This window comes from Cervus elaphus, chromosome 5, assembly GCF_910594005.1.
Source record: "Cervus elaphus chromosome 5, mCerEla1.1, whole genome shotgun sequence".
NCBI classification, from domain to species: Eukaryota; Metazoa; Chordata; class Mammalia; order Artiodactyla; family Cervidae; genus Cervus; species Cervus elaphus.
This window is the reverse complement of record NC_057819.1, coordinates 36095393-36109297: the sequence shown is the minus strand read 5'-3', so window position 1 is coordinate 36109297 and position 13905 is coordinate 36095393. Positions and strand designations below refer to the sequence as shown.

The 13905-nt window shown below is 33.5% G+C and overlaps 1 protein-coding gene across 9 annotated transcripts in view; it reads right to left on the bottom strand.

Annotated features, from left to right (window-relative positions):
* KIAA1109 (KIAA1109 ortholog) overlaps window positions 1–13905 on the bottom strand; it is a 196559-nt gene that overhangs the window by 99815 nt on the left and 82839 nt on the right. For all 9 annotated transcript variants that reach the window (XM_043902345.1, XM_043902336.1, XM_043902343.1 and 6 more), the window contains 10 exons: window positions 13250–13500; window positions 10309–10567; window positions 8274–9111; window positions 5947–6017; window positions 5243–5416; window positions 4632–4752; window positions 3380–3526; window positions 2732–2859; window positions 2201–2400; window positions 650–847 (listed from right to left, as the gene is read on the bottom strand). In XM_043902345.1, the coding sequence (XP_043758280.1) occupies window positions 650–847; window positions 2201–2400; window positions 2732–2859; window positions 3380–3526; window positions 4632–4752; window positions 5243–5416; window positions 5947–6017; window positions 8274–9111; window positions 10309–10567; window positions 13250–13500 (2387 nt within the window). The remainder of the gene's footprint in view (window positions 1–649; window positions 848–2200; window positions 2401–2731; window positions 2860–3379; window positions 3527–4631; window positions 4753–5242; window positions 5417–5946; window positions 6018–8273; window positions 9112–10308; window positions 10568–13249; window positions 13501–13905) is intronic.

The window sequence follows — 13905 nt, the reverse complement described above, 5'->3', positions numbered from 1 at the left end:
GGTCCTGAATATTCACTGGAAGGAGTGATGCTGAAGCTCCAACACTCTGGCCACTTGATATGAAGAACTGACTCACTGAAAAAGATCCTGATGCTGGGAAAGATTGAAGGCAGTAGGAGAAGGGGATGACAGTGGATGAGATGGTTGGATGGCATCACCGCCTCTATGGACATGAGTTTAAGCAAGCTCTGTGAGTTGGTGACAGGAAAGCCTGGCGTGCTACAGTCCATGGGGTCACAAAGAGTTGTACATGATAGATTAACTGAATTGACTGATCACGGAATAAAGAATTTACAGTATTTTCATCCTACATGGCAAGAATCTAATAATCAAAGATCCAGTTTCCAAAGATACAAAGTTTCTAAAGTTGTTTTATATTTTATGCAAGAATTTTTTCTGAGCTATACACTGCTTTGCTCAGGCACTGATGATTTGTATGTCTACTTTGCTAGTTTTAAATCACATGATAATTCCATAAAGATCCACTTACACAATTGGGATGGGGCACTCACTCCTATTAAATAATCTCAGATGCCATACTTTCTGCTTGAATACGCTGATTCAGCTTACTGAAAGTCATGATTGTTCAAAACATTTCAGTAATCTGTGTCCAATTTGTTCCCTTAAGGCAGAAATTTAAAAAGCTTACCTTTTATTGTTAAATTTTCAAGTCCACATTCGAACATTATCCAACCCCATTTTTCCTGGCTGGGACCTATTCGAGTTACATCTGGAACAGCTTGCTGATCAGTTTCATCCACAAAAGCAAACTCATCCAGCTCTTCAAGAGTAAATAAAACTTTGGATTTCTCAAAGGGAATAGCAGTGATGGCACAGGTACCAATATCTATTATTAAAAGAGAACAAAATGACCATTTTTAAAAGCAGAGGTTTGTCTATTTTTTAAAAACAATAAATAATAAATAAATAAAACAAAAACAATAAAACAAAAAACAATAAACAATAACATTTGACACAGTGGTTGTCCTAAAGGTATCTTAGTATTCTGTCAAAGAAAAACAATGAACCAACCAGTTTCTAAAATAACACTGCCTAAACTCCGGGTGTTGGTGATGGACAGGGAGGCCTGGCGTGCTGTGATTCACGGGGTCGCAAAGAGTTGGACACAACTGAGCAACTGAACTGAATGTCATACTAATTAAAAGGTTCCAGAATCATGTTAAGGTAAGAAGGTGAAAAGAAGATTCCATAATTAACAAATAATTATTCAGAGACAGGATAATTTCCAAAAGATTATATAGAAAAAAGTCTAAAAGTCTAAACTTAAAAAGTTCCTGAATAATTCAGCTTCATAGTAAATTATTTTAAATACTGACTTGTGATTTTACAAAATAAAAATTATTTAAATTAATTTCCTAGACTTAGGAAAAACATTCTTTCCCAGGAAAACTATACCTTTTATTCAAAGATTGCTTTATGCTAACATTTTATATAACAATTCATCACAGACATTGATTGCCGTAATTCCATCCTTTTCAATATGCCATATGGACATTAATATCCAAAGTTTTTTACTTTATCACTTTTTTAAAAAATTTCTTTCTCTGATTACAGCTTATGAATACAGAAAAGCAAAAGGAAGATAAAGAAATTCATGGAAATTTACTACCTAGAGGTAACTTGCCTACATTTGAATGAAGTTTCCTACCAGCTCTTTAGAGATCATTTTACAAACCCAGCTTTGGTTCCCACATTTCATGTAACAGTCAACTGGACAATTTCTTCAGTTTTTTGAAAATTCTTCAAAGATATTATTTTAAGAAGCCCACAGCTATGCCTGTCATTCTTATTGGTACTATATTTTACAGATTTGACTATCTACTTTTGATACCACAATTATTCCTTTTTAACAAAGCTGTGTCAACAGAATGGTTTTAAAAAGAAAGCAAAGACTATAAGGATCATACCCTCTCTGTTCTATAATGAGCAAACAGACACCATGAAGAAAACAGATGGGAGATAGAAGCCGTTCCTAATTTGGGGCCATACCACTCACCTTCCTGCCAAAGTTTACCTTATCTTTTGCAGTAGTTAAACATTCTGTGTTCATCTAGAAAAACCTTTTTCTTATGAAATACTAAAATTGAAGCAATATTCAAAGGAAAAATATTATGTTTTCTGTTGTGAAATCCTCTTACATTTATATATGTCAAAGAAAAAATACATTGTAGACGCCTACCTGTTGTATCAAGACCCCTCAGTTGCCCATGAACTCGATGAATGTTTAACTTGGCTGCAATCTCTTTGCCTTTTTCCACTCCAGCATTTGATCTGAGAGATCCAGATGACTGAGGCTGCATCTTAGTGGCATGAACGTACCTATCAAAATTTGATGTTTTACCAGGGTCGGCACTGTTTGAACTCTCTTCAACCACACCTCTTCATGAAAAAAGAAAGAGTATAATGGTTAACATTTATATAATATAGCTCAGTAAAAATATTTAACTAGTTTGAAAAAAAAAACCATTCCACTATTTTAAATAAACCAATAATTAAAAAATTCTTCAGTGTTTACTGAAAGATAGTATGAATAAAAACTGTGTAAACTTTTTAAAACCCACTTTGCTAATATAAAAATGAGATCTGAAATTCCAATATCAGCCTTGAGTTTTAACATCAGAATTTTCCAAAATATATTGAAAAGACAGTTAAGGCTTGCTTTTACATCCAGCAAGACAGTCACGGCTCAGGTTAATAAATTCTTTCTTACCTGTTCATACGGACTTGTGTAGCAATTCTGTCAAAACACAGCGCTACTAAGGAAACATGAGTCACACTCCTACTAGGAGCTGTATTTGCAGATTCCTCTACTGAGGCTTGTAGCAAACATAAGTTCACCTAACACACAAAATGTCACATACTTCAGAGTTGAAAAGGAAAACGTTACCACTTAAACACAAGATACACAGGAAAATGAAAAACTATTGTTAGGAATGGCATATCTATCTATGCGTACGAGAGTATAATGAAGGCAAAGCTTATAAATATAAACTCATAAAATAATAATGAAATTCTTGATGGATATGAAACATTTTAGATTTTATTTAATTAACTTATTTAATTTATTAAATAACATTATTGTTAATTAAATGTTAATTAAATATTAAAATAATTATTTAATATTTAATATTTATAATATAATAATTACATATTAAAGTAACATTAAATATTAGTAATATATTAACCGACATTCTGTTTAGGTAAACTATTTATATTACATTAATTCTTACATTAGATCATCAAAGAAATAAAATTAAAAAATTTGATATTATACTTTATTCTACCACCATTTAGTTTAGAATAAAAATCACCACAATATTTGCTTTCAGAAAAATTTTTTTAAATATTAAATTTTTACCTTTGGTATGCTAACATTAGCCTGAAGACCTTTAATTGTTACATTATCTTGCTTCATCATAGGATTTGTCTGTGCTTGTCCTTGATTAGTCATTCCTATGGTAGAGTGTTCAGTTTTTGTTCCTCTAACATCTTGCTTAGAAGATAGCTAAAAAGATTAAAAGTAGTATTATTATTTCACAGACCTTTAATAATTTCCACATCATCTACAAGAACAACTTGTTATTCACTGTGCTTCTTTATACCTATCTATATACTAGCTGCCATCTGGTTAGCATTTCCAGTCTTAAAGTCCAAACCTTAGAAAAGCTGGGAAACAGACTGGAAGCCCAAGGTTGAAAAGAGTGGTACATAATAAAGCTAAATCAGCCTACACAAAAATGGACACAAAAGACGGCAATAACAATAAAAGGGTTTTTTTAAAGGATCACCAAATTCCGTGTACTTGAAAACCTATTTGGTTTCTGATAACTAGCTCTCCATGTTGGCTGGGAATATTTTCAAATTTCTTTTGATTTGTACTACTCTAGCTCAATTACCTATCACATGAAACGCCAATGTATTCTGAATAACTGGATCACTAAAAATAGCTTTAATTTCACCTTGCCTGGTCCCCAGTCCAAATACAACTCAGATAAACTTGAAATTCAAGTGGACAGTCACTGATGAGCACTAAGACATGACTGCTAAGAAAGTAGCTTTGTGACTCAGACCACAAAGTAAGGAAAATATCACACACCAGAAGACAGTGGCTTGATTCACTGAGGTGAACAAAAATAACTTCAAAAATATTAAGATACAAGTTATCTAATCACAGAGGAAAGTCAAAATAATAAAAAGATTTGCTTTCTCAGAAAACGAATGTACCAGTGCTAAACAACTCTCCTTCACTTAGGACCAAAGCTCTTTAGAAAAGGCTTGGAATTAAACTACTTCCAAAATAAAAGAAAAAATGCCACATTTTAATAAATATATTACTCTTCTTTAATACACAGCATAGTCACATACTGTTCATGGGGTTCTCATGGGGTCCCAGAGAGTCGGACACAACAGAGCCACTGAACTGAACTGACAGTCATATATGCTCTCTCTTACAGAGCCAATGACATATAACGGTTGTTTAGAAATGTCCACCTGTATTCCAATTTAAATGACTGATAAAGTTTTAGTATATTCAAGTTTCTCGAGTTTGGCTACTATGTACACGTGAAGAATACTCTTATTGCTGCACTCACTCAACAAAAAGTTCTTACATTTTCTGAGAAGGTAGTCTTGCTATTTTGGACAGCTTCCCTGAGGACTTTGACGTGTAGATCATCCACAATTGCTGCTGGATGACGAGTACTAGCACAATGAACCATGGCTTCAATATACCTGAGGAAGAAAAACAGCAAATGAGGCATTTTAATGTCACTTAATACTGTGATCTAGTTTATCTAGTCTATCCTATTATGTTCTATTCTAGATGTTATTCATCTTAGTTTTGTCTCCTTAGACTATAATCTCTTTGTAGGACAGAGAATACATTATTTCCTCTTTATCCCTTCATTAACCTTAGTAACTCCGTTCCTGGGTATTTGGTCATTTTTATGCTCAACAGACCAAAAGCAAAAAGTAGAAAATGTAATATAATTATTATAATATTATAATATATAATTATTTAAGCTGAGAAAGGAACAAATAATAGCTGAAACACAGTTCCTTTTAAATATATTTTCATTTTTACTCAATCAAAATAGAATCTTTCATCAATAATTATTCATCATTCTTTTTCATGAAAATATTATATCACATACACTAATCATTATCACATACACTTATTATTTTATAAAATAGTAGTTGTACTTTTACACAAAATTAATACCTGTCTAAAGCTTCAGCCACTAGGGGAGTCAGAACAATATCAACAGTTCCTTTTACTTCAACTATGGCTGTGGTCCTAGTCTGGGAGACTGGCTGATCCAAGGTCCACTCTTCTGTTAATGTCTCATCATCAGTGTTATCAACAGCTTTCTTCTCCAGCGGAGTATATGGTGTACTATACAATTTAACAAGCAAAATATATATTTAAAAGACCACACACACACACACACACACAAAATAGCAGTTGGAGTCTCTTTAATCTTTAAACTTGTAATTATTTCAACTACAAATTTCATGAAATTGGACTAGATATGTCCCAAATACTCTTCAAGGACAAGACAAATGAGGCACTAAGATGCAAGCTGATCTAAGATGGTTAACGCATTACATATACAACTTTTTTGATATACTTATTTGATGGGACATTTCCAAAATATAAAATTTATAATACTAAATTCTTGTTAGTTCCCAATTTTAGTATGTCAAGTTGTGGTCTGCATAGTATATCTAAAAGAAATGCTACTGAATGCTCATAAATGTAGGCAAAGCCATGAAAGACAACAGAGTTAAATTATTTGGGCCAATTAATTCATAAAATAAATACTATGATCAGGTAAAGAATAGTTATTTCTCAGAATAAACTCTACAATCTAATAATCAAGAAAGACTGACTTAAAATCTCAAAAGTTCATAATTTTTACTTACTTTGAAGTTGATCCTGAAAGTTGCATTCCTCTGTCTAGTAAAGAGTTAGCTGTGAGCCCCTGTTTGATAACCTAGAATAAAAGAAAACATTACTTACAGACTAGAATTACAGTATTAGTTATTCTCCAACTTTATGCTATAAACTGATATTTCTCAATATCCAAATTACCTTGTTAATGTGATTTTGATATGTAAAATATAAATATTTAACAGACAAATTGAGAAAATCACAGAAAATATTCAACTGTCAATTTCATCTTCTGATTATTCCAATGACAAAGCAGGGCTGCAAGGATTCAACAACGAGAGTGGACTACACTACTAAAGCTTAAAAATAAGCGCGTCCAATGTCTTTCCTCCATAGTTCCTCTTTAAACTGGACTTTACTTAGAAAAAGCTAATTTAAGAGTCTTGTAGCACAATCGGCTTTTATTTTCTTTTAAACTTCTCATTTTATGAAATTTTAAACATATGCAAAAGAAGATAAAATAGTATATAACTAGGAAAGAATCCCAGAGAAACATTAAATTATAGGAAAAACTAGATTGTATTTTATATCATGCGTGCATGCTAAGTTGCTTCAGTTTGGCCATCTGTTTGTGACCTCATGGAGAGTAGCCCATCAGGCTTCTCTGTCCATGGGATTCTCCAGGCAAGAGTATGGAGTGGGCTGCCATGCCCTCTTCCAGGGATATCCATAAAAGATAACAAAATAAATAATGTACTTAAATAACGAAACTAAATCCTTTTAAATGTTAGCCTGTTATTTAGATCTAGTGAAGAAAAAAGATTTTATGTTCTATTTTTGAAGTTGTCTAAAGATATGAACTCCTTGGCTTATTTTCTCTAGACATTTGACTGCCTGAGCAAAACAAGATTTATTGAAAATACTAAAATATTAATAATTCTAACTTCTGACAGCAATTCTTCAAAGCAAGTACCATTCGGTTTTATACTAAAACATTCATATACCAACATATTTTCACACGGAATAAAGAGAACATTTTAAAATTTTGGCATGGGCAATTTATCTTAGGCAAGATAAGAAATGGGTACAACCTCAAAATAAAATCTGGGACTGTTACTATGTTTCTTCTTTCTTCAATACATATTACTCAGTACATACATCTGTAAGGATATTCCACTCCATTTATCACATTTCCATCATTACGTAAGTCCGAGTATATCATGTCTTACACAGACTACTGAGACAGCCTCCTAAGTCATCACCCCACTTCCTCCTTGCTTGATGACAATTCACTTCTACTTGGTAGCCAAAATATAAGAGATCATATCACATTTCCTTAAAACTCCCCTGAAGCTTTAAGGTCCTGGTCCTATTCCTTGAATATAGTACCCCTAAATCTTCCCATCTTCAATTCTTCCTCATCCTTTAAGTTTCAGTTTAAATATTACCTCCTGTGATAGACCTTTCATGTCAATACAATCTAGACAACCAGACTACCTCCCATTATTCTCTATTCCAGCATCCTTTGATTATCTTTGTAAGACTTCTCAATTCGTAATCATACACTGTACTTATCTATTTATCTATATTAACTGCCTAACTATAAGCCCCACGTCTGTTTCCTCACCACTGAACATCAAATGGTTAACACACAGTAGTATATAACAAATATCTGAATTAACAATGAGAATATTAACATTTAGACAGTTTAAATAAGAATATATATTACACATAAGTAAATACCACATAAAATTCTTAAATGTTAATCAGTTCCATAAGATGTTATAGGCTCAATTTTGGTCTTTAAAATCATAAAGGTCTTTTATATATTTATAAAAATGTTTTCATATTGGCTTTATCACTAAATTTATTTTGACATATTTTTAGCTTTCCTATCAAAAAGCTATTTACAGAATACATTATAGAAATGGACAATAATCAATTGATACTAAATTATAAGATCTCAAATATCAAGTATGCAGAACTGGATTTGCATAGAAGCAGTTATGGATTAACAGAAAGAATACCAACTATTAAAAACAATTCCAAAATTTTACTTTTAAGACAGAAAATATGAATTCACAGAGACTTGATCCTAATCTCAGAATATAATGTAGACATGGACTATGCATTGTTAATATTCTGATAATCAAGTCTGAAACTTTTCCTTAATTTTATATGCTTACATTTATAAAACTCATCAATAAACCTGAGGCTTACTGTCATACATGAAGCCATGTCTTCAGGAATTTTATCTTTCAGAAAGGTAGCTAAATACTGAGAGAGCAATTTTTAAAACATCTTAAAAATAATTTTCCTAAATAAATTGATCAGTGAAAACTAATGATTTAGCTTATACCTTAAAAGTTGGAACAGAAAGCTGTTCAAATGATGATGAACTTTCTTCACTGGTTGGTGTTTCCAGATCAAGGGGGCGATGCAGTGAGGACTTAGAGGTTCTTTTGTTGGTTGGATGCTTCACTGACCAATTAATTACCTGGAACTGTGTAAGGTAAGTCTGATAGCAATTCATCACAGGTTGCTGAGAAGTAATCTGTTCGCTTTCTATTGTTTTCTCACTTTCTACAACATACAGATGCTCTATAACATCATCCTCTCCACCTAATGCAGAAACAAAGGAAGCCTGGGAAGGGTGAGTTTTGAATGGCAGAGTCCGGGGATCCTGAATGCTTTCTCCCTGGCCAGTAAGTGGTCCTTCCACACTGTGATATATGGAACCCCTGCTATAGTCAATCTGCTGGGCTTGCTTTTTCTTCTTTTTTCTACCTGGATAAGTTCCAGGGCCTTCATCGCTGCTAATGGGCTCAAATTCTTCAGCTGCAGAAAAGTAGGCTTCACTATCAGCCATTGACATGCTGGAGTCCATTGATCGATATTGATGAAATGAATTAGAGTCTGCTGATGGTGTGTATGGAAATGAACCAAAACTTCTCCTCTGCTTTGGTGAGTCTAGTACATTTTCATCACTTCTGGAGACATCACTGCTAAACTGGACTCCCACTGTAACAGGCTGCTTGTCCCCATAAAAAGCAGCAGTAAGGCTCTTGGTACTTCCAAGTCGGGTGGAACATACAGAGGCTTGTCGTTTCAAGGGAGATCTCAGAGGAGACTGACCTACTGACTTTTCCTGAGTATTAGGAGATACAGGGCTGTTTCCTGAAATTTCTGTAGGAATGCTAAAACAGAAAGAAAAACTATTAACATTTATTGCACATCACATAATTTAAGTACAAATAGAAGTACTTGTAAAATCTTTTTGTATTCTTTTTACAAAGAAAGATGTAAACTTTTATAATAAAATACCCACAGAAAGTAGCAAAACAGCACAGTGTATGTTCCTACCCCATACAGTTCCAAAAACAAAACAAACAAAAAAATGGAGTCAGCTTAAAACGGAATAAAAATTTAAAGAAACCTGGAGTATAATCTATCCATAATCCATGGACACTAACGGATTTGTAAGCTTTTTATTATTCCCATATTCATTAAAAGTTTATTCAACAAAATATGCCAGGTGTCTTTGATCAGATAAGAGGAAATAAAGGAAAGCAATAAGTCATAGATAACTCCAGTATTTCTGACTTCAGCAACTGATATACGAGTGCCATTTACTGAGGCATAACAAGCCAAGCACGACAGGCACAAGGTCACTTTTTAATATGTTGAGTCTGAGCCATCCATGAAACATCAAGAAGATGGCTAGGCTCACAGGGACACAGGTATGGGATGGAGTTTTTACACTTATAAGATATTAACTACAGATCATAATTGAAGCCAAATAGTTACTAAGACTGCTGAGGGAAATAGTAGAGTGAGTGGTGAGAAGGGTACAGAACAGAATCTTAAGGGATAACAACATTTAACAAATGGCAGCTGTTAAGAATAAGAGAAAGAAGAATGGAAAGGAAAAAAATGGAGGACTTGGAAATAGAGACCGAGAGAGAATAGTCAAGAACCTGGGCAGTGGGTGGGGCAGGGGGATCTGAAATGTGCTATCAAGTCAAGGGGAAAGTGATTTTCAAGAAGTGAGTAATCAACCAGGGACCAAAGGGAAGACCAAAAATTATTCACCACACTGGAAGGCTAATATCCAAATGTTAACAACAGTTCACTTTCAGTGGTGGGAGGACAAGAAACATTCATTTTTGTTATACTTTTCTGTATTTTCTTAATATCTGTAATGAATAGTATTAATTACTCTTGCAATCAGAAAAACAACAGCAAACAGGTATTTAAAAATAAGTTCAAGAGGAGAAAAAATTGTCTACAGCAAGTGAGCTGAAGGGGGAGGGATTTTTCTTGCCACAGGTTTAAGCACTTACAATCCTATAATCCTATTACAATCAGGTTTCTAAATCTAACTGAACACTGACCTTGCTTGGCCATCATCTCTTTTTGTACCATGCAAGAATTCTTTTTGAACCAAATGGTCATCGGCAACAGAAGAGGGACTCTCCTTTTCGCCAGCCAAGAGAGGCTGTGCAGCACTGGAGCTACTGTTCTCCTCGGAGGAAGAGGACGAGCTGTGAGACCGTAACGGTACTTGAAGACTAAGGTGCTGAGTTTTCCTCTCTACTTCTGTTCCCACTGATTTGTTTTCCCATTCTTTCCTCTTCATGCCATTCACATTACCTAAACAAACAAAATGTAGGTTACATAAACACAATAATTTCAAAAACAATTTATGAAAAACATGAGAACGCAATCGAATACCCTGTTGTTAAGTATGTAGTTGTTTTTAAAAAGCACAAGTAACTGATTTCATATAGCAATATGCTAAACACTACAGAAAGACATCAACATACATATGAAACCAGAGTTCACAGACTGAATTTCTTCTTTTTCAAATAACTATTTATATGAAAAATTTCCAAATTAGAAAAATTTCAAGAGTGGTAACAAATCAAAGCTATTTTACTCAAAATTATCTATTTTAAGCACTTTGCCCACACTTGCTCAGTTTATAGTAACAGACATAATATTTTGGGAACCACCTAAGAGTAATTTGCAGTCATGGTTTTTTACCCTAAATACTCAAAAGGTTTATTTCCTAAGAACAATACAAAAACACAGTATAGTTACCAACTTGGTATATTTGGTGCTGATACCATACTGTTATCTAGTCTACCACGTGCTTTCCAATTTTCTCAAAAGGCCCAGTAATGTCCTATAAAGCCTTTTGCCCTCTCCAGTATAGGATCCAATCTAGGATTGTATATTACTGCATTCAGTCGTCATGTCTTCCTGAATTTTGAACATTCTCTCAGCCTTTTATGAGAGCCCTGTGATGTGTTATGTAAATTGGGGGCAAACAGCGATAAAAGGAGAATTCTATAGCTGCTTAGGGAAAAATTTATATATATATATATATTGGTGCCCTACTTCCCCTCTCCTCCAGCTATCCTTGTGCTATTCACACGAGAGGAACCTGCTAGTAGGAGAAAACATCTCAACAAGTAGAAGGCAATTCTAGATAGAACTTAAGTGGTAAGAAGACTTATGAACTTAGAATACAAGTAATATTTGCTTCTACACATCACGGATGTAAAAATCACAACCAAAATCAAAAGAAAAATAGGTTTGATTCACTTTTAAATGATAGGAAACTAGTATCTACTGACCTTCCAAGGAAATTCTTTAGTTATACCAATATGCCCTCCTTAATTCTGTCCTGACACTACATCTATACGTGGCTCCTGGAAAACTCAACAATCAGAAAGTCATATACTTACGAAGGGACTATGAAGGGGCTAACTTCAAGCTTCCCTGTGCAAGAAACTTATGGCAGTTTACCAATTACAGCTCATTCCTGAGGGAATCACTAGGAGGCACAGACACTCTCTATTACATAAGAACTAAAATGAGGCTTCTTTTGTTCGCTGTTAGAGAGTCTGCTATTTTCTCCCTTTTATACCATGTGCAAATTCCCTGTAGATTTTCTTCCTTGCATGTGTGATGGTAAAAATTTGATCTACAGATTACAGAATCAAGCAAAGTCTTTATAAATAGTGCCAGCTGTGTATGGTTGAAAAAGCTAAAGTGGCTTTGATAACTGTGATTCTGGTTTCTGCTCAGTCACATACATGACTGTATGACTTCATGCAACTCCGTCTCAGTGATGAACCTCAGTTATTTCACCACAAACAGGGAAAATAAGGAAATCACATGGGTAGCTTGAGGATGAAACAAGAAATGCTTATGAAAATCTTTAAAAACAAATATTATTCAAAAGCAAAAAGGTAATATTATAAGAAGATAGCTAAGTAAATTTTGTTTCGTTATCTTTCTTGTCCTTTAAATGTCTAGAAGTTTTGGTATTTGCTGATTTTGTAAGGTAATCTGCTTTTATTCTGGTAAAACTGCTGAAGTCAAGTAACCTTAAACTAGCATGTACAATTTATTAATATTCAGTGAAAAATCATTTAAACAAGAATTTGGCAAACATATTCCCAGTTCTTTCCTCTAAGAGCTCCATATACATGACAATCAAGCTAATAAATTCTTAAAAGTTAAAACTACTTCTTTTCTAGTTTGTCTACTGACAAAAGACAGAGCTAAGTTAATTATTTTGAATTGATCAAGGGAAAAGGGCTAAATACTAGTGCAATATCAAGACTTCTCCTGAATTTCACTTCTTGTCAGTATGGCACCTTTAGCAGTAGGTATTGCATTTAATTGTAGGAATACATAATTAAGAAACACAATGGAAGATGTATTTCTGAAGTCTTTGGAGAAAAGATAATAGATAGATATAAATTCAATATGCCTAAATCCACCATTCACTGTTCATACAAAACTCATGTATCTGTAAAGTTATCCTACAGGCTCTTCGGAAACATCAAATTTATTGACATGGATGATTTAAGTCATAAGAAGAGTATTTTGCAAAAGTAGTAGATAACATGAGAGCCAATAGTATAAATATTACTATTGGTAAGTTTTTCCTATAGAAGTAAACTGGTAAAACAATTATAACCTCAAAGCACAGCTATTCCTAAGTGTATTTCTGTAATCTAAGTTCTAGGGAAATAATGATATATTCGCAAATATTTAAAGTTGGGCTAGGAAAAACCACCCATGTTAACAGCAGGAGATCTGTACAATAAACCTACTTTTGCCTTGTGCAACTCTGAAAAACTCACTAGGTCTTATCTGGCTATAGGTAAATCACCTGCAAAACAAAGACAGATTATAATTAAACCCTACATAAAAGACTGCTCAAAAAACCAATCTGAACAAAGTAACACTGAACTTCTCTCAGAATGACATCAGAATGAAGATAATAAAAGATAAACATAAGTGACAACACACTACCATCTACAATTTTGGGAACTTCTTTGGTAATAATCCATTCTCCAGGCTGTAGCAGAGACTGTCCATAATACATATCAGACTCTGCACTTGTGCTTGAAAATGCAGAACTACTGGAAGGTGTCAACTCTTCAAGTTTGAAGAAATCTAGGCCAGTTACTGTGCCACCAAAGAATCTGCAGCCACCAAGACAACCACACTTGTTCTTACACCTCTTATTCTTCAGGGTATCATCTGGCCACAAAAACCACAACCTAAACAGAACACACAACAAAAGAAACAAAAGAACGACAACATAACAAAAACTCATTAAGAAATCAGAAACTTTTGAGCAAATAATTTAATATGTTAACTGTTAATATTTTTAAAAGACAAGTTAAACACAAAGGTTTGTTTTTACTATGGACTATCTTTTTAATTATTTTGCCTTTCTTAAAAAAAATAGTCTCACCATGGTGAGATGAAAATAAGTAGGAACAATAATGAGAAATAGAACATACATTTTTAAAAAATCAAAGAGATAAAAATATATGTATATATAAATTAAACATTTAAATTCACTTTAAAGACAGCAGTAAACATTCTCAAAAGAACAAAAAATTTAAACACTAATTTAAAAAACAGAACTATTAGTATAGATTATGCTTAAAAGATGGTAA